This window comes from Aythya fuligula, chromosome 10 (genome assembly GCF_009819795.1).
Source record: "Aythya fuligula isolate bAytFul2 chromosome 10, bAytFul2.pri, whole genome shotgun sequence".
Taxonomy (NCBI): Eukaryota; Metazoa; Chordata; class Aves; order Anseriformes; family Anatidae; genus Aythya; species Aythya fuligula.
The window spans coordinates 10792612-10813972 of record NC_045568.1 but is presented as its reverse complement, the minus strand read 5'-3'; the positions used below and the strand labels follow the sequence as shown (position 1 = coordinate 10813972).

Below are 21361 nucleotides of genomic sequence, written 5' to 3'. Positions count from 1 at the left end.
GACCAGCACCTCTCCCTCTGCTTCCCTTCCTCAAGAAGCTGCAGAGAGCAAAGAGGCCACCTTGGAGCCTTGTTTTCTCCACATTAACGTACCAAATTCTTGGGTGTTCTGCCCTCCTGCTTTACACTCTCACTATTTACAACCACACGTGTGTGCACAGTACCTTTGCCATAGGATTTGGTGAGAAATAACCCCAGATACGTAATGCCTACCACAAGAGAAACGACAGGGCAGCAGGGCAATGACCAAGCAACGCCAAGGCATCCCACAGCTGGGGACGATAAGGGCAGGACTCCCAGCATCAATTCCAATACAGCTGAGGGCTGGGGACAGCATCTACTGGTTTTAGGCATTTAACCTTGTTCTCTAAGGAAAAGCAGTCTTATTAAGTAACACACGGTACTAGACAGCAGAGATCTCAAAGATAATTCAGTTCCACGTGAATTTAATGGAAATTGGTGGTGGTTGACAGCCAGAAGCCTGTATCAACGTCCTGTGGAAGCAAACACTGAGAGCAGCCGGCCGGGCAGCGAGCCCACAGCACCTATGGGCTTGTGGCCTCCCACCCTGTGAAACACCCAAAGGAACAGCGAAAAAAGGGTTGATAGGAACTCGCATTTTGCTTCTCTCGATCAGCACAGGCCTGTACACAGCCCGGCTCGGTTCCTGCAGGGCCCCCTGCCCAGCTGGAGGCCGCCCTCAGCGCGGGACCAGCTCCAGCTCCAGCTCCCCTCAGCCCTGCGGGTGCTGAGCAGGGGGCACCGGGCAGCCCCCGGGGGCTGCTCCCCTTCTCCCCTCCCCTCCGGTGACTCCTCAGCCCCCGTCCCCTGCGTGTCCCCTCACCCTGACGCCCTGCAGCACCCGGACCCGGTCGCGCTCGTCCCGGCCGAAGGAGACGCTCCTGCCGCCCGCCCGGCTGCCGCTGCCCCCCATGCCAAGGGGCGGCCGCCGGGGACGCCGCTCCGAGCCCAGCGGCAACGCTCCCTCTCCGCCGCCTGCCAACACGCCCGCCTGCCATTGGTGGGTGGCTTCCGGGTAGCCAATGGCGCGGCGCGGTGCTGGCGGCGCGGCGCGGTGCAGGCTGGGGGTTGTAGTTTGGCGTCCAGCAGGCGCGCCGGGGGTGTTTTCACCTCATCCTTCCCGGCGCGATGTGCACCGTTAAGCGCCGTTTTTCACGCGTTTCTGCTCGGCGTAGCCAGGGGGTGGTAGCGGGGTGTTAGACCGAACGGCAGTGGGGTGTGCGCTGGGTTGTGGTGCTGAGGAGAGCGGTGTCGCTCACCCACAACAACCTGGCTGCGCCGTAAGCAGCCCTCAAGGCTGGTAATGCCACAGAGCAACCCCTAAAGATGAAAAATCAAATAAAGTTTTCATCAGGGCATCCCCACATTTCTTTATGACCACTTTCTGCAGCACACACCTGCACCAGAATGGCTGGGTTATGGATTCAGCCCCAGGCCCAGGCCTCCTCCTTCCCTCCCTTCAGAGCAGAATCCCAGAACCACAGAATTTCTAGGTTGGAAGAGACCTCAAGATCATCGAGTCCAGCCTCTGACCTAACACTAACCAGTCCTCCACTAACCCATATCACTGAGCTCTACATCTAAACGTCTTTTAAAGACCTCCAGGGATGGTGACTCCACCACTTCCCCGGGCAGCCCATCCCAATGCCTCACACCCCTTTCAGTCAAGTTCTTCCTCATAGCCAACCTAAGCCTCCCCAGCACAACTTTAGCCCATTCCCCCTCATCCTGTCACCAGGCACGTGGGAGCAGGACCAAACTGCTCCCTCAGGCTTCCTAAACACGTGGGGGGGGCTCTTTACTGGGTCAAAGTTACAGAAAGAAAAAAATCCAACACACCGTACCACACAGAAAATGAAGTATGAAGGCATGATGCGCATCTCTGAGCCCCAAGGCCCTCCTCCAAGTTGCAGGAAATTAGGAAATTGGATGAAGCAGAAGAGTGGCCCCACATCCCTCCCCTGCCCCTCCACCACACGTCTTCCTGAGGCAGAGCAGCCCAAACACAGGGGACATTCCCCTCTGCCACCCCAGGAACACCTTGCCCGGCCTCATGCACTGCTCCAGATCACACAGACATGGGCCCTGGCTCCAAGGGAGAAAGCTAAAGCAAAAAAAAAAAAAAAAAAAAAAAAAAAAAAAAAAAAAAAAAGATATAACAGAAGTAGCTGGACCTAGAGACAGCAGCTTTGGAGGATCTTTTCCAAATAAACTTTCTGGATTCCTAGATATACAGGCTACATGATGACCTATTCAATTTTGTGCATATGTGACTAGATAGATAATAGTTAATAAAGTCTTAGTGTCTTAGTTCTGCATCAGAACATTTTTAACTGTTTAATACTTGCCCTTCGCTGTAGAGCTGCAGCTGTCTCATCAACAGGACCCTGGCCAGCCCTAAGCGAGTATCTAGGATGCTGCTCTGCAAGATACCACTGTCTGTGTTCTGTAGCATGCTCCCAGGAGTGGGGAATATTCTGTTATTTGTGTAATGCCTTGTGCTTTGGAAGCTTTTCCCTATTGCTTGAGGTCTTAAGACTACAGAATGGCAAAGCAGCAGTAGCTGTTTGCACAGCAGTACAGAAACACTGCACACACCCAGCTAAGGAGCAAAGCTCTGGGTAAAGCCAAACCACTTCTGGAAGAGGCCAACAGGTAGCACCAAAGAAAAAGCGTAAGTGAGGCAAGTGCATAATGATTCCTCCCAAAGCCCTCCTTGCAAGCCTCTATTTCTAACCTGCCACCTGCTCATTTAATTTGATGGCACCCAGTTCTTGTACTGAGAAGTCCACAAACAGTCATCCCAAAGCCCAGAATAGGAACTGGGCACCAGTCAGTGCCTACTCCCACACAAGCCTTTTCCCAAGCAACAGGGGAAGACTGTCTTACAGCAGAGACCCCTGATGCTAGGCACGACTGGGAACAAGACCCAGTTATTGAGAAATTCACTCTATGGCAGACCTGGAAACCACTCTCTGCGCTGCCCTAGGAATAGGTTTCCAAAAAGGAAGAGTCTGTCTCTGACAAAAAGACATCATGTAACTCCATTATTATCTGCCAAACTTGTTCAGGGTTTATTTTTATTTAATCTGAAATATTTTTTCTCCATAACAGGGATCACTTGAGAAAGAACATTGGACCACTTATGCCAAACAATATTATTTCTTTATTTTACAAAAAATATATATACATTTATTCTATATTTAGTCTCTTTGCACCCCCCACACAACACTTCTGCTCGAGGACCATTGTGGGCATGGCCCGAAGCGCTATATACATATACAACAGCAAGGTCAGTCCGTGACCCAGCGCAGGAGCTCCTCAGCAGCAGAACACGGGACACTCCAGAAATCCTGGAGCCCTGCCAGCAAAGGACAGGATGGACGTGCTGACCACCTGCACCAGTGATCCCTCAGCACTGAATTCAGCTGATGAGGAGGCAAATTCAGGACCTGCTCTTCACAGCACCAAGGAGGGCAGATAAGTCCTTGCACTCAGGGTGTTAGTCAGCAAATACTCCTTGGGATGGAAAAGCGTTTGCTCCTTTATTTCTCAACTGTTTAGACTTTCAGATCTTTCAGACCTGTCCAAGGCCCACCAGCTGCAGGGAAGCTCTGCAGGTTTCCCCACACTTCCAAACAGCAGCGCAGGATCGGTGTTGTAAGCAGCATTAGGAGCAGGAGGGCAATTCAGGCACCACATCATCCATCCCTTTTAGAATAGGCAAGCAAGTGCCTCTCAGGCTGACTCACAGCAAGCAATGGGAGGAGCACAAAACACTTCTCTCATGTGGCAAGGACTGACTTGGCCAGTTGCTTGTCCACCCCTTTCACAGTCATTATGAGGAAAGGAAATGTGAAAGGCTATTGATCCACATGGGAAAATTTAGTTCTCACACATGGAAGCCTTTTTGTTTTGTTTTTTTTTTTAAAGAAAGTTGTCAATGCTACTTAAAGGCCTGAAGGGCAAGGTCCACAGGCAGCAGAACAGAGAGGCTGCATTGCTCATTAACGAAAAAAAAAAAAAAAAAGATAAGCAGAGGGCCTGCATAGTTTCGGCAACTGATACGAACTTTGTGTTCTTATCCAAACTGTTTCTTCCCCTATGGTGGGAACACTGAGTAGCCAGTGCTTCCCCCTGCCTACTCATGACCCAAACCAATACCTCCACGCTGCACCCTGCATGATGATTTCACAGAAACTCTTACATCAATATCCTTTTTCAGAAATAGCAGTGAGTTGTGGCAAGAGATGTACACAGTACTCAAGTGTTTCCAATTTCCTCTTTCTACCATTTTTAGTGGGAAGTTACTAGAGCAGATCTCTGCCTACCTGTAGGACTCAGGTAGGAAAGCACCCCCAAAGCTAGAAGAATAAACCTCTTCATCCCTGGAGAGCACAATCTGCCTCAGAAACCAGCCTACTGCAGCTTTCAGCTAACAGTCCCTGGATTAGAACACAATGTTTTGGAACTGCATGCCAGACAGCTCCGACAACAGTCCCCATTCCAGTGTGGAAGGGATTAATAAGTCCCAGACAGTCTTTAAATGAACCACACTCCATGTGCACATAACTATCTCCAATATAACAAGCCGTAAAACCTATTCAGACCAGAAGAAATCTGGGGATCTGAACTGTAACATAACAGAAGCTGTAGCAGAGCACCCACCTCCCAACTCAGAACACCAGCCAGCTTAATTCCAGAATGCCTGTGGTGTCTGAGAGCCCCCAGTCACTATGTACTGACAGCTCAGATTCATCATGGACTTCTGCTCTGCCTCTGGCATCTGAATGTCTCTGAAGCCTTCATCTGCAGAGTCAGCTTCCCTCACAGCCCTCTCCATGACCCTGCCAGAGCCATAAAGCAGGCTGCAGATGTAAAACACCCCTACCTCACAGGTTTTATTCTTGAAACTTCGCCCTGGCTCAGTGTTGTTACCTAGCTGTCCCTGTGAACTCAGGCACACAGCAGTGCAGTCTCCATGCTGTTTCACAGCCACCTCAGCCCAGCTGTGCTGTCTGTCCTGTCTCCCCATTGCTCTGTCAGCTCACATCCATGCTGCTAAGCTACTAGCCTGTGCCCCCCAAAATAGTCCCAGGGCACGCTGGACAGTTCATTTCTCTTCATACCTCTCTTCTCCTCCCCACACGCTCACAAAGTCCTTTTAAACCCTAGCAATTTATAGCTTTCATTAGCGTTAGCTGAAATTAGAGATGAACCCTGCTGACTGGCTTCCCTCTTTAGAGGCTGCTGTTGCTGCCCGTGCAGTTACATTATGACAAGGCCCAGACAATTGTGCTGCTTGAGAAATCCCAGGAAGACCATCTTTGGTTCACTAAACTCTTTCAGTATGTGTAGAATACAGCAGTCAGATCAATAGCATCATCCCTAAGTGCCATTCCCTTAATTGGCAGACAAGTGCTGTCAGTCACTGCGAGGCAGGAGGTGCCACTCGGGGCCATCTTCTGGATCAGGTTGGCATCTGGAACATGGAGGATCACGAAGGTTTGGTGTTCATAGCTTTACGAACAGAGCTGTTCTAGATTGTTTTCAGGTAGTGACGGTGTTCTTTCCAATGGGACTTGGGCTGCCAACTTAGTTCCATGACAGGTTTCCGAAATCCTAAGGAACAGAGGAAAGCCACGGCAGATAGCCAAGGACAGACTTCCAATGGACATCCTAACAGCTGTGTATCAGGGTGTTTAGAAGGGAAGGAACGAGGCATCATGTGAAGGGGGCAGCCCTGCCTTAGGCGTTGATGGCTTTCCAGCGGTCACTGTCTACGCTGTTGATGCTGCCCACGTGATATGGCATGGAGGCTACGTCATCCAGGTACGCTGTGGTGTCGATCTGAGTGCTGGAGTAGAACCCAGAGTCCATCCCCTCCTTCTTGGCAACTGCATACGGGTGGGGTAGGTGCACATCCACATCTTCAGGCTCATCCACCTGACATTTGTAGGAGAAAAGGATCTTCGGCTCAGACCTGGAGTTATTAAAGATTTAAAACACACGTTAAAGCAATGCACTGTCTCATCACAGCCACCTATCTTTACCTGAAACTCAGCAGCACCAAAACCCACGTAGTCAGGTCCTAAAGAACCTTTCACGTGAGCATTGAGCCCTGAAATACACCTAGTGGAGTGACTGCCATGAATTTATACTAAATGTAGCTTGGGACTGGGCTATTTGGGAGAAATAAAAACGGCAGAGTCCTGACGTCAGTGTGGGAAGCAACTCTGAGTTCTGAAGCACTGAGGGCAATCCTTAGCATCCAAACATCACTGGACTCCACAGCAGGCCTGCCTACTGGTAAAAACAGGATTCCACCTCACATTCCATTCGTGTGCATCCAGAAAATCAAAATACAAGTACTTCACATGTGTCTCCACCTCACGGAGATTACGTGCCTCTGTTACAGGTTTAACTCCAGAAACGGTTCCCTTCTGATTTCAGAAGGCAGAAGAAACACTTTGATATTTTAGGAGTACTTTTTGTTCTTGGTGGTTCAAAAGCCTGATGTTTCTTGCGTGGACAATAAAAGACACAGCCTACGCTCACACACTCTTTTCTAACCAAGATAAATCTCCTGAGTGGCCACACGGCGGCACCCTCAACCCGGTAATAAACACTCCCGAGTGCTTTCACCTAATGACTGCCCCATTGTATAGGAATCCCCAGTCAAGGGGTTACTTAACCCCACAGATCCTTACCAAAAATCTATTAAAAATCCACTCAGGAGCCCGATTAATCTTTCATTCGATCTCTCACTCACCACTTAGTTACCAACTTCAGCCACAGAACTCTGCACTAACAGGATGCAGACACTGAAGTGACCCTCCTCAAATGTTCGAGAGGAAAACAAATATTGGCTCAACTTTGCATACAAAAGTGACCAGCCCTGGGTCACACAAGAAAAACAGCAAGGCCAGAAATATAAAATTGGTTCCTTAACTGGCATTGTAGTCACTGCCTTTCTCTGCAGACTGAAACAACTCAGGTGCCAAACAATTAACAATACATATTCCCTAAATCCCTGCTCCTGGCTACTCACCCAAAGAAGCCTTTCAGGAATGCCACGTAGATGAGAGGTGCGAAGAAGCTGAAGTAAAGGAACGTGGTAGCATCAACACAGCTGCAGAAGGGAACATGAAAATATTTAGTACTCCAACACAATACAACTGGATAACCCCAGCCACATCCACCCAGAGGACACGATCCCACTTCCCTCCAGCATCCAAACAGAGCACAAGAAGTCTTCTGCTAACCAATTTCAGACTGATGCAAAATAACAGACTCTGCCACCAATGTGTCACCTCTCCTAGAGGCTCAAGAGGAAACCATGCCATGTTCCCGGTTCCAAGCCTCAGTGCTGCTAATTTTGACTCATGGAAAGTGACTGATCTCTGCAGAATGAGACTCCAGACATGACCAAGAGCACTCCCATGCTATTCCCAGCAAACAGGCTATTTACTCCCTTGTTATCTATGAAACAAGCCAGTGGCCAGACATCAGTGGAGTCAAATGACTGGTCTCTCTCACCACCTCAAGACCACTGCACACACTCCAGAGACCTCCCTGCTTCAAGCTTCCTGATGATTTAGAATTCTTTTGGCGTGAAACAGAACCAACAACTTTATTCCCCCTTAGGAACACCATGAAAGTTTGTTTTCTTGAGACGGGCAGTGTTAACGGACACAAACATAATGTGAGAGACTGGGCTGCAGCCCTCCCTCCCAGCATACATACCACAGTCCTTCGATGATATCTACACAGAGAAGGGCACTGCCCAGGCCCTGCACCAGGTTCAGCAGTGCCAGGATTCCAGCATAAACATAAAAACTCTTCCTGGCTGTGGGAAAGACATGAACACAAGGATGAAGCTCAACCCCACAAGCACCAGCACGAGGGTACCCACACTACACAGAGAAAGTACAGTGCAATGTAAGTACCTCAGTAGCAGCCTCTCTCCCTGTTCAAGAACTGCAGATACTCCACAACCAAATAAAACAGCACACACCAACAACAGAAAAGCATCTTAAAGTAAATGCCCAGATAAAACTTATTAAGCAGCTTCAATCAGCCTCTTTCTCACAGGCTGACTAGCATGGACACTTCAACATCATATGTGCATTTCAAAAGGAAATCATTATTAAGGCAAGGATTCTTATTGCTCTTGGGAGATTACATATTTACATCTGTATCAAGATCGAGCTACTGCATCTTGTTTCCTTAATGTAACTGATTTGCTGTTGAAGTTGCAATGTAATTCCTCTTACCCTGCCCTCCAAAATGCACAACATCCTACTTTCCAGTGATAGCTTGTGTCCTTTGCCATGTTTCTGTACCCTTAAATAGGGGGACAAATCTGCAGCACAATCACATACAGGAACCTCTTATTCCCACCTATATTTTCATCCTGCTGCTGTCCCCACCTGTAGGATGGAACCCACTACATTCACTTACAAGGCAGAGAAATCCGGTCCTTCAGAGGAGTTTTTGGAAGAATCACCACAAAGGAGTAGACCTGTTGAGACAAAGAAAGAACTGTCCCACAGCTGCAGAGGCAGTGAGTGGTGTCACACGCTTCCTAGATGTCTCAGGGCAGGGGCACAGGCTCCCTGACACTAAATCCAGCGCACATGTGAGTGCTCCACACCTCACCCCATCAGCACACAAAGCATGGTCACTGAGAAACCAGGGAGCAAATAACATCCGAGCTCAGTTCAGATTCAGCTGTCACAGCTTACACAAACTTTTTTGCTTCAGCTTCCTTGTCTAATGAAAAGCACCATGCCGCACCGTATCAAGGAGGAGGTGGCCTAGGGCCTTAATATGCTCAAATCATTCTCCCTACTCCATTCAGGAATTATAAAGAGGCTGTCAGAGTGCATAACACGTGCCTCGTACTTACCAGAAAGAAGAAACAGGAGCTGGCAAGCCAGAAGTGTCTCCCTCCATGACCATAGATGTTGAAGTCTTCTGCTGAGAGGTGGGCATCAGGGTACAGGATTTCCAAGGTCCCCTAGGAGAGAAGTGACACCGTTACTACACTAGGACAGTCAGCACCCTCACTACAGTAGGTGTGTGTATAAATGAGACTGTTGAAAGCTCAGTTAAGTTGTCTCTGCCACACCTCACTGCTACCTTGCTTAGGCCAAGTTATGTTCAACCTGAATGGGAAAAAATAGAAAACAAGAAGTGATAGAAAAAAAAAAAAGTGGCAAGAATCAGCATCCAAAGAGAAACAGCATCACTGACATTCCAGAGAAGAGACTGAAGGAAGGGACAAGAGTCGCTATTTGAAACAGTTCCACTCCTATTTCCATCGCTAAAGTACACCTTTCCTGCTGCAACATCCAGAATATAAATGCCTGCACTTGTGCAGGAGTTAGGAAAGGAGGCTGTCTTCTTCACTTGAATCCCTGAGAAATATGAACAGAAGCTGCCATACAGACAGCAGAGAGAAAAGAATTTGTAAGTATTATCAGCCTGATACGGTTCTCAAACACTTGATACTTAATCAGGCTCCTCCAGGATATCATGTGGTAATGATCAGCTCACTGCCTCCACACACCAGGGCCTGATCACTGAACAATGATCTGTGTGTTGTTCTGGTGCCGCCCCTGATAGAGGCACAGAGCTGAGCACTTACATACCAATGAGAAAAATAAACCCAGACACACACTGCATTGTCCAGAGAGAGGGAGACCCAGCTAATAACTGAGCTAGGAAGCCAGCTGCTCGTTTGAAGGGATGCAAGAGCTCTCATCTCTCAAAGAGACAGGAGACAAGAGGCACAGTGCACAGCCCGTACTGACAAGGGCACTTTGGGTGTCTCCATCTAGTTTTGATTGTACTTGAGGCTAGACCCAAGATCTGAGGCTCAGATGTGAAAAACACTCATTCCTGTTCCAAGATTCACTGAACAAGGCAATCTATCTAAATTTCCATCTCATTTCTTGAGCTTGATTGAGGTATTCCTGCCACGGAGATGAAAGGGTGATAGGGTCTAGCACGTGCCCTGAGGAACTTCATACTCCACTGCAAGCATCCAGTCTTCCCCCATAACTTTGTCCAGAGAGCAAAGCTGCCACTTTCTGCACATTCCAGGAACCCCACACCTAACAAACTCCATGGCAAGCCACCCCTTTTGCAAAGGCTAACTCTTCTGCTCCAACGTACTCACCTGGGTGACAGAATATGCCAGAGACAGCACTGTGGTGATTGCCAGAACACGTTTCACACTCGACTTGCTCTCCAGGTGACCTGGAATTAAGGAATAAAGAAGTGACTCAGGTTGCAATCCCATCCCTGCTAAAAATCAGTCCTCTCCAAAACCAATTAAAGAAAACATTTTTATTTCCACAGTCCTTCGGGGGAAGTTTAAAGCTTACTTAACCCCTGTCAACTGCTCCCATTTGGAGAGCTGAGCCTTTCAAAGGCAAAGTAACACTTGTAAAATAACAAGTTTTTAATTGCTTCCTTCTGCCCACACTAATATACAGTGAGGAACCGAGTCCTGTCATTTGGATTACAAACAAAAGTCAGGAATGATTCTATCATCGTCTACATGGACAGGTTTTATTTTCTTTCCAGGAAAAGTGTTGATGGGTGACTGGATTAGAGGGAGAAGGCCTTGCATAATTTAGAAAAATTTTCACTGAAATACATTGGAGCAGTCAGTCTCCATAAGCTCCTTCTAACCTAAATTACTCTTTAACCCCAAAGAGGAAAGAGGCAGCGCTCAGATGTCTTAATGGCAGATGTGATGGAGATGGGTACCCTCTCCCCCACCTTTCACCCACAGCAAGAGGTGCTCCAAACAGTATTTTTACTTGTACAACTGCAAGTGGAGTGACAGATTACAAGTACAGCTAAATGGACTGAATGAAGCCAGGATGGACTCAAACTAACCAAGGTGGGAAGCACACAGAAGGACCCCCAGAAGTAACCATCTTCTTAAATGAAGAGCACTTTAAGCACAGATCAGACAGTTAATCTCTGCATAAAGGTCTTCACCTAAGCTGAAGACTCCTTCACCACATGCATGCAGGACAAATAAAGCACAAATAAACTTTGAAATGGTACAAGCCATAGAATTGTGAATGTAATCAGGCTTTCAGCCATTTCTAACAAACTAATTTTTCCTTTGTCTTTATTCTGGAACTCCTTAATTTTGTAAGATTAGCATTTCTACAAGCTTACAGATACAGTATCTGTGGAAAGAAAGGGAACAGGAAACATTCAAAGCACTCAAACTCCTGGCACATACCAAAGGCAAGGCCTAGAATCACCACACTCAGCTCAATTGCCAGAAGGAAGAACCTCGTGATCTCCCACAGGATCTGAGGGACAACAGAAACCAGACAAACATGATTAGAAGGAGCCAGGAACCAGTTAGAAGTTAATAGAGCAAAACTCCATTCTCTGCTCCAGGGGATAGCTGCCTCTAAATGGAACGGGTCATTTCTATAAACCTTCCTTGTGCTTTGTGGGGATGCTAACTTTATGCTTGTCCCAAGGCCTGATCTTGTCTGAACAGAAGAATTGTGTGACAAAGCAAACAGCTTGCCTGCAGAGAGAGAGTGGCCACGGTTTGCCATGGTCGTGGATCTGTCACTTGTCATAAAAATGCACTTTCTGCTGTACTCTCAAGAAACAACAATCCACAATGATCTTGAAAGTGTAGCATCAAACAGGGCCAGTTCTTAAAGCAGAAAATTCTGCAGTAAAGTTATGACTGAATAAATTCAGTATTATGCCCTCCTCCAAGGAGAAGGTCTGGATTTTGGTCCCCAAAGCCAGAGTATATTCAACTCTAAAACTGACTAGCTTCCAGCTTGTCATTTTTAATTCCCAGGCTTCATTTGGTGAAACAAGATCAGGCAAAAAGCAGGTGAAGTTACTTTCTGGAAAGTCATACAATAAACCGAGGCCACACTTAGGACAATAACCCTGATTCTGCCTTATGCATCCCTTTTCTCTGAGCACTGGTGTTCTCTTGAATATACACAGTATTTTAAGAGGCACACAATAAGACAACTCAGAAAATATATTTATAGTTTCTGGGATGTTCTCTTGTGTATATGCATATATACACGAGAAAAATGTATGTACATATGAGAGCAAACAAACATAAGGCATATTAGAACATGAGCCCACAGGAAAGACTGACTGAATGTCTGTCCTCCTGCATGACTTCTCAGCAACATGAAAGCACCTTCTCTCCTCTTCTTCATTTTTCAAGTCCTGGACATACATCTGTTCAACAGAGGTGGATGGAAGTGCTACAAAGTTCCAGCTACTCACAGCAAGCAATGCTTTAAAATGCTTTTACAGGGAAAGCAAGAGAATCACACTCATCCCAGAGAATAAAGGTAGAAGACCTGTACTCTGGGCAGCCCTTCTTCCTCCAACAGCTCAAGCAGCAGGTTTTTTTTTTGTTTTAGGTAATATTCTGTTGCAAGTCAAACAATTACAAAGGAACAGCATGTACAAAGCTATTTCCTGTTTGCTAAGGGTTCACCCTCTGCTCAGAGAAACTGCAAGGACATTCAGCTATCAGGACAAAAAGGGAATTCTGTTTTATTTGTTTTCAACACAAAAGACTTCACTATTTTTCCAAGAGTCCCTCAAATATAGCAAGAGCAACAGAGGCTAGGTATTGCCTATCCACTAAAGGTACCTGTTTGTTTGTTTAGCTCTTGCAAAGCACAGCTTTCCATCTGCAGGAAAGTTTAACTGCCACTGTTTGTGTCTAATTTAGGAAGTCCATTGTTTTACAGCCCTGGATGTTGTGATTAATTAGATACAGCTATCAGAATAGGATTCCGTAGCCTACATAAGCTGTGAGTAGTGCAAACAAAAACACATTCTTCTTGCATGCAAATAAAAGGGAAGCAGTAGCAGAATGCTGTGTGGCCAGAACCGCATGAAGCAGAGCCTCTAGAATGCGACCTGTACCTACCTTATCAGCAACTGTGGCAGCATCAGAGGCACTCACAGTCATGGAGACAACAGCACGGGCGATACCAACCAAAGCCACCACAAACACCTACATGAAAAGGTATCAAAAATAAGCTCATGTCAAAAGGCTCACATGCAGTAATGATCAGACACCCTTGTGGAATACTGTTTCCAGGTCAGCTTCGAAGCCTGATAACGTGTACTGAGAACCTCACATAACAGATTCAGTTTAATTTCCTGAAGAAAATTCCTCAGGCTTGTCAGGTGTGAGTACTGGCTTAGAATTTATGAAGGTGCACGTTTCCTCAACTGTCAGATTCAACAGTTCTGAAGAATTCTCATCCACTCTTTTACAACCGTACTTTTATAATGTAAGTCTTCCCACCTTTCAGTCTGCTGGGGCAGGGCAGGAGAAAAGTCAGACAAAATACAGCCCTCCAAGTTAAAAGCTCAAGTGCTTGGTATGACTGAATAAACCAATGGCATCAGATAACAGAAGCCGCTTCATACCAACTACCTCACTTGAGATCTGTGATAAAGCTGAAATCCACAGTTCTTTCCCTCAACACTGAGGACGCTCAGGAATGCAGAAGGTAAGTCAATGCAGCCAGCAGCTTTAAAGCATCTCACCCCAGCACACAGAGCAGCATCAAGATACCCACATCAGCTCATGCACCATTCAAGCATGGCAGCACAGAGCGCAGCAAGGCTAATTTGCCAACCCCAGTGCTGTTACAACCATACTCTGCAATTAAGACCTCATTTGGATATATCTACCCTCTGCTGTGCAGACTTACCCTCTGAGAAGGCAGATTTTTCCAGATAAAGTTCTCCAAGTTAAAGGCTAATTTAAACTAATGATGAAGGTATGAGGCAGCGACATCTACCACAAAATGGAAGTCCAAGCTGATTCCAAGACAGATGGAGAATGCAAACAACCAGTACGTCACCTACTGCAGAGTGCTTCCTCCTTAGAGGAAGAGGGGATGCAACAGCCCAACAGAATAATGTCACATTCCCTTCTGGGATTAAAGAGGAAAAAACACTTACAGAAAAAGAAGGGTCCCTGAATATAACGTGTTCTGGAGCAGCAACAGCTCAGAGAGGAAAACACACCCCTTTTGCTTCCTCTCTAAGAAGGTAGAGACTCTTCTAAAGCTATTAACTTAGCTTTAATCACTGACTCCACAAGAAAGCATTCCTTCAAAATGTGTCAAACAGCCATTTGAAAGGAAATCCTCACAGGACACACTTAACATCCTCCTCTCCCAAAAACTCAATCCAGAAGATCAAACTGAGTGAAAAGCACTTTTCTCTAAGGCTGGTTCATCACATTCTACTTCTCGCTCTGTTCTGAAGAAGCTGACAGCATACAGTCAGTTCACTTTTTTCTTTCCTTTGGTTTCTCAGTTTTACTTTTCAAAGCCTTTGGAATGAACTTCTTGCTGACCCCTCTGCGTTACTGGAAACGGAATGGAAGACTTCAATCCAGGCTGCAAATAGCTAGTAATATTTTTTAAAGTTGGAGCATTCGTGTATGACCCTGATTACCCAAAACTTTGCACGAGCTCAGTGCCCACACCTCACACCTGTAAGAGTTGTAAGATTCCTCACCAAAGACTCAGCTGAGGCTACCAGCTTACATTCTGTTGTGATGTGCTATGGGTTTTGCTGTACCAGTACCCGTATGCTGCCTGAAGGATGCCTCCATTCTAACCCAGTCCAAACACACATTTACTTACACAGCCTGTACTAATCTCCCTGAGCCAGAGCAGGCAAATCATGCTGCTTGGAGGCAAGCTAGGATCTCAAAGTACACATAGGATCAAGCTTCTGAATAACGCTTTACACAAATCCAAGCAGGTTCCTAGCTCCATTTACAATGCCCTGGGAGCAGAATCAGTTAGTAGGACTGATGTTCAGAGATCACTACAGAGACTATCTGAACGTGATCAGAAGTTGCCTGAGCTTTTCTGAATCAGGGAGAAGGGAACAGAAGAGATCTTGCATGTTTGAGAACTGGGACTGTATTGCCTATGTTATGTTTCCATCTTAAGTATTAACAGGAAAATCATCTAGCAGCCACTTTGATATGATGGGAAAAACTAACTGCGTAAGATTAGTGCATTCCCAAATTAACCAGAACCCTGTCACATCACTGTTTGCTACACTAGATGACCAAGCTTTCCAACAAGGGAAACAAAAATCGTTCTCTAGTGTTTCACTTTCACTACCTCAGTGAGAAGCAAGTTTCACGTCACATGACTTACTGTAAGGAGGAAGGAAAACATAAGATGCTAGACCCCAAGGCAACACATGAAGGAAAGTAAGTCATCATAAAACAAATACCACACATATCCAGATACGGACACTCCCAGAATCTGAAAAATAGAGTTCAATAGTGAAAGTGTCTACTTCTGGTAATATACCTCCAACTAAAAATAAATTTTATTCCTGGGTATAGGAATAAATAGACCTTGGTCTAGGCTAGCTCTCTCTCTCCCCACTGTTTTGGTGATACTGTTCATGAGTGGTAATAAAAAACACTCCTTCAGTCAGTTCAAAAGCACACAGTGGTACTCACTAGTATGTAGAATGTGGTGAAGATTGGGCTGGAAGTAACCCGGATTTTGGCCCTGGCAGAGGGCAGCTTCCAGAGAAGGAACATAAAGAAAAGCACATTGGGAACCAGGAGCAACAGATCCCAGTAGCGGACTCTGCAAAAAGTAAATAAAACAGTTTTTTTTCTCCTGTTCTTCAGCATCTAGAAGGTACCAGCCCCAGGCCCTTCTCTCCCAAACTCCGAGAAAGAAAGCTTTTTCCCCTGGCCCAGGGTCAGACTGTGATCCCATTTTCTCTTTCTCACCTGGATTTCCCAATGTCCTCATAGAGCAACAGCAGGCACTTGTGTGGCACAGTGATGTTGGTGTCATTGATCACCTGCATTGTTTTTGGGGACAAAGTTGTCACATTATCTAGGGCTGTCACCAGGGCAGTAGAGTGTGTGATGTTGTCAGACACGGAGAATCTCATCACAGACATCATGGACTGGAGCATCCTGCCTTCTATCTGGTCCAGGTCAAACACAGCACAGGACAAGGACAGCAGAGAAAAAGGAACATTAAATCAGTTGTGAGTCAGAGCTAAACAAGCACATCCCTTCCATTAGGCCTCTGGACAACTGCTTCCTGCTTGTTACAGCAAATTATCATCATCAGAAGGACAGTGTTACACAACAGAACAAATGCCACCTGCCCTGCACACAGCCATTCGGGTACTCAGTGGAAAACCAGGATCTTGTATCAAGAGCAACACGTACCTTCAACACAGTGACATGCTAAGCTGGAGTAATTTTGTGATTTGAGCTTTGGCAGATTCATAGAAGAAATCAAGACTCAGCAGCAACGCATGGCATCCTCAGAGAGAGGCAAACTCTGCTGTACCACTGATTATTCCAGTTCCCAAGACCAAGAAGTCAATGAATGAATTTCAGCTACAGCAAAGAAAACATGAAGGCCTGTACCTAAAACATGTTGCTGTTACCAACCTACAGGCAGAGCTGGGAGAGCCTCACGTACTTTTACCAAAAGGGACTGCACTATCTGCAGAAAACACCAGCAAAAGCCAAAATTCAGAACTTTTTCTTCTAACACTCCACAAGACACCAGAACTATTTTGATTTAAAGCACAACAGCAAGGATGTGAAGAGACGGTGCCTCTCAATGACCTGAGCAGCATAAGGCTCTCCAGCTTCCTTACCATCAATCTTAATCACAGTGAGTCTCTCAAACAGAGCAGCATCTGTGCAAACTGGCAGCCCAGGACCAGGTGCAGTCCTACATGGTGAATTTCCTACAGCCAAACTCTCTGGCAGCAGAGAGCTACACAGTCAGAACCACAGGAGTTGTGCAGCTTGGTTCTTTTGCCTGCTCTACCTTATACTTCTCCAGCCACCTGGAGAAATGGTAAGAGAGCTTCCCATCTCCTGCTGAAACTTTTTGAGTTGCCTTTCCTGAGAGAACACTCACGTGTTTTCTTCCATCTGTCCGCCCACCAGGCCCTACACTGCTGCATTGTTCTGCTCCACTGTCCATTAAATCCCACGTGCTTCATGCCCGTGCCAGTGGCTTTGCTAAGTGTCATTGCAGCAGAAGCGACAGCAGTTCATCACTCTCTTGGTTCCACAATCATCTCGGAAGTTCAAGCAGATGCTGGCACACAGTACTGTAGAGCAGGATTAGAGTTTTGACCTGATTTATATTAGTAAGCCTGTTCCTAATTCAGTGCCACCTTCCACAGATCCTCTCTTCTTCATACCCCAAAACAGCAACCCTCACTGTTAACACGCTGCCGAGGAGCTGAATGCAAGCACAGGGCCCTGCCACCTCTCCTGGCACTCCCCAGAGATGTGGTCACCGCTGACAGATCCAAAAAACCTCGACCAACTGCCCTTAGAGATGTGTGGTGCCAGAGATAGCACTCTAGCAGTCTGTGTGCTATAGTTAATCCAGGATTCACCGCAGAAAAATTCTCCCTGTTTGAATTTAGCCCTGGCTGGCACAGCAGACCCAGCAGCCTGAATGACAGGAGCCAGCAGGTAGCTTCCCTGGCAGATGCTGGGTGACTCACCGGGCGGAAAGAATCAGCACAGCCCTGCGTCATCCGTCGGGCAACTCGGGAGCACCTTCCCCACAGACCGCTCAGGACTGTGGCCACAAACCTGTCGTCAGAGCTGAGGCTCTTCCGAGGTCTTCCGAGGAGTCACTCCCAGCTGACAGACCCTCCCTTTGATTCACCCCCTGCTGACAGAGGCTTCGGAATGGGATTTGCTTTCGCAGCTGCCATGTGCTGGGCTGCACAAGGGACGTCACATCAAACACAGACACACAAACCTGGAAAGATCAACTTTGTGCTGAGGTGGCAGCGTGCGTGCCAACAAACCCTAGTTGTAGCAGAGGTTCCAGCAAACAACCTTCACAGGGCAGACCTCTCCAGAAGTGTCCCCTCTCCAGTTCCTCACTCTTCTGAATCAACACCGTTGAGAATGATTTTCTCTAAATAATTCTGCTCCATTCTCCTCTGAAACACTTCCCTGACCTCTGCGTCTCAGTAGCAACAAGGACAAATACATTCACATTTGTCAACACAGAAGAAATTCTACCTATCTTTAAAAAGGCTTGGAAAGGGTAGAGAAAAACCTCACAGAGTGTGGGCAGAATAAAAGCAGCTGTGAACCATCACACCCTCTCATATCTTTTCTGGGACAAAGATTTGATCTGCTTGTCCCATAGAAAAGAGCTCGAGTATAAAGCTGAAGACGAATTACCTGGGAAAGAATGCGTTCTTCTACAAACGAACAAACAGGCTCCAATTCCTTTCCCCTAGGATCCCCACTATCACGCAAGGGCAGCGAGCTGCTGATAAGGAGAGGGGTTGGCCACGTCTAGCAGCCAGCTCCAGTCCCAAGTTTCAAAGGGCAGAGCAGGACCGAGCTCAGCGCTGTGCCAGGCTGCTCGCCGTGCCCTGCTGCTGGGATCCTGCTCCTCTTCCCATCCCACAGCGGGATACGCACAGAGGCACAGCACCACGCTCACGCTTAGATCCGCCCCGGTATGGTGGAAATACCAGGGAAAAACCCCCAGCAATGGGGCTGGGAACTGACGGCAGGGATCCCCAGCAGCACCGCTCCCTGTAGCAGACTAAAAACCCTTGAAATAAACTCAGCCAGCTGAGCAGAGCCCAGGGATCGCTCACCTCACCCTGCTGCGATCCAGCCCGGCCCACGCACACAGGGGCTGAATTCAGCCCCAGCCCCATGAGACGAGCCCAGTGCCACAGCCACGGCCCCCTGACAGGAACCAAAACCCACCCGGCTGAGCCCTGCACGTGTAATATCTGGAGAGAAAACACGGCGGTGCCCCGTGGGGTCACTGGGGCAGGGCACCGGGCGCTGTAGGGCTGCTGCCTGCCCCTCAACAACCAGCTCCTGCCCCTAACGGTGTGGGCAAGCTTTGGGGTCAGGTGCCCGGCACCGCACCTACCTGAGGGCTGGCTGTGCCCGAGGAGCGGACTCCCCACAGGGCTCCCCTCCCTGCTTGAATTCCGGCTGCCACAGCACCGAGCGGGCGGCGCTCCGACCCCACCGCCACCCCGACAGCCCCCAAGATTATTTTTTTTTAAAAAAAAGGTTAAAAACAAGCGAAAAAAGCCCTTTTTTGTTCTTTTTAAAGCCAGATTTTCAAGCCTCGCTGCCAGCCCGAGCTCCCCTCCCGTCACCCGCACCCCCCCCCCCCGGCTCCTACCCGGCCTCCCCTCAGCCGCGGGGCCCGGCCCAGCCCCAGCAGGCCCCGGCCCCGGCGGGGAGCGTCGCGGAAGGGAGGCTGGAGCCAGGCGCCGCTACCAGGCCGGAGCCTCTTCGGCTGGGCTCGGGGAGGGGTATTGGGAGATGGTCCCTCAGCGGGGGAGGGAAAAGACCAATAGGGAGGCAGGTAGGATGGAGTGGCAGAAAGAAGTGGTGGGGATAGCCAATTGGAAGCGCGGGGAGGCGGGACTCTGGGGGGCGGGCTCGATGCGGTTTAAAGGAACCGAGTCCCGGCGGCCAGGTCTACCCAGCGCATCTCCCCCCTATATACACCCCGTTCCCCAGGGCCGTGCTGCAGGCGCTCATCAACTCCCCAGGGGACAGCAGCGCCCCGCAGCCTGCCCCGCACCCCCAGCAGTCATCCCCTCCCCGCAGGGCCCTCACGCTGCCCTGGTGCCACCCACAGTCCCAACGCTGCCCTGGTGGGGCAGGGAAATGGCTGCCTTGAGCCCGTGGGGTGGTGGCCGTGCCCTTGGTGCTCACAGCAGGCTCTGGGCTGCACCCACTGATTCGTATTTTCCACAACAGCCCGGGCAAGGTAGCGTCAAAACCGGCTCCTGACAGCATGGATGTGACCGTGGGCGCTCGTGTGAGCCAGCACCCGAATCGGTGTGCGCCCCCAGGACTGGGAGAGCGAGGATTTTAGGCTGCCTCAATAAAGGAATTGGTTGTTGAAAGCAGGGGAGTTAATAATTTTCTTCCGTGCCCCGGATGCTGTAATCAACACGCTGTAGGAGAGAATGATTAACGAGCTGGAGAGTTTGGCTTTTAAGGAACGTTTGAAGCTGAGCTAGGTCAGCATAGTTCGGACAACAGCAGCAAAAGGGGAATAGGAAAATTCATTAGCAGAATTGGGAGGTGCAAACAGCAGTTGGTGAGAAAAGATGTTCAGTATGGCAAACTGGGGCATAGCTGGGAGAAACGAGGCAAGATTTAACAAGGAAGTTAAAGGAAATAGCTGGCTAAATATCAGCAGGTGACTCTTGGCAGTAAGAGCTGTCTGACTGAGATCCCGGTTCCAAGGAGGATGGATGCCTGTTACCTGAGTCATCCCAAAGGCTGGAGGTTAAACTGACGTGGCTTTTCTACCTGTGGTTCACCTGGGGCTCTAGGGATTGCTCCTGCAGGAATGCAAGGCCTTGGCTGTGTTGAACTTTGCTGTACACGGTCAATACCTTTTTAGAAGATCCCCGTATTAGAAAAGTTTGCATGACCTGCTCTAGGGAACAGCAAGCACGGAGTTATTTTGGGACCACCCCACGCTTGCATCTTTCTCAAATAAGTCTGCTTGGTCCTCTTCTCAGGTTTAACTTTCCAGCTTCACTGCAGCAAACCTCGTGGAGGGGACAGGATGCGCCCTGGACTCTGGTGCCTGCCTCAGCCCCGTTCCTCTGATTCTCTACCGAGTTGAACCAGGTTTTTATGCTGGTGTCATGCCACTGGAATGAGACCCGGAGCAGCCGGTCCTCAGCTTGCCCGTCTCACATTGTCGTTCGGGTTAATGATATGTTGCAGTATCTTGGCATGTTCTGTTTATGGATCCAAACTCGAAGGCTCAGCAGGCCACAACGTCTCTGAGTTACAGAAGGGACACCTCTATTCTAGGAGAGGTGGAGTGCTTCTGACTAAAAAGTGCCTTGGCAACAGAGCCAGGAGTAAAAGATGCGTCTTCTCACTTCTAGCCTCAGGCTCTAACTAATTGAAGGTGTTACCTCCCACATTACTGTGTCAGAAGGAAAGATTTTGCCTTCCAATCCACATGCTGTTTCCATCTGATTCACTCTGAGGCTATAGCCCAGCCCTCAGGACACCAAAAGCTGTCTCTCAAATAGAAGGCTGCTGGGTGCCACCCCAAGGACCATGACAGTTTAGATCCTGCCTTCCTCGCTGCCTCCTTGAGATGGAGATGGGCAATCCACACTTGTTTCCCTGCATTAAGGAGCTTTCAGCCCAAACACATGGGGTGCAAACAGCTCTGCTCTTCCCACCTCAGAGACTGCCCCATCTCCTCACG

General features: G+C 48.3%; 2 protein-coding genes across 5 annotated transcripts in view; both read right to left on the bottom strand.

Moving 5' to 3' along the window:
- The window catches only part of CHCHD6 (coiled-coil-helix-coiled-coil-helix domain containing 6), a 106061-nt gene extending 105060 nt beyond the window's left edge, over positions 1–1001 (bottom strand). The window contains exon 1 of the mRNA XM_032194332.1: positions 844–1001. Coding sequence (XP_032050223.1) covers positions 844–933 — 90 coding nt within the window. The 5' untranslated portion in view covers positions 934–1001. The remainder of the gene's footprint in view (positions 1–843) is intronic.
- Positions 1002–4062: 3061 nt separating this feature from the next.
- TPRA1 (transmembrane protein adipocyte associated 1) lies at positions 4063–19377 on the bottom strand. Of its 4 annotated transcripts, none has more exons than XM_032194177.1 (11): positions 19289–19377; positions 15853–16055; positions 15571–15703; positions 12988–13074; positions 11293–11365; positions 10207–10286; positions 8932–9042; positions 8484–8544; positions 7767–7869; positions 7072–7152; positions 4063–6003 (listed from the first exon to the last, which is right to left on the bottom strand). In XM_032194177.1, exons 2-11 carry the CDS (start codon positions 16041–16043, stop codon positions 5769–5771), a joined length of 1155 nt encoding a protein of 384 aa, XP_032050068.1. In that variant the 5' UTR covers positions 16044–16055; positions 19289–19377; the 3' UTR covers positions 4063–5768. The 4 variants fall into 4 exon arrangements, with proteins under 4 accessions (XP_032050068.1, XP_032050071.1, XP_032050070.1 ...); XM_032194180.1 differs by having other exon boundaries at positions 15853–16051; XM_032194179.1 differs by lacking the exon at positions 19289–19377 and adding an exon at positions 19028–19236.
- Positions 19378–21361: the final 1984 nt, after the last annotated feature.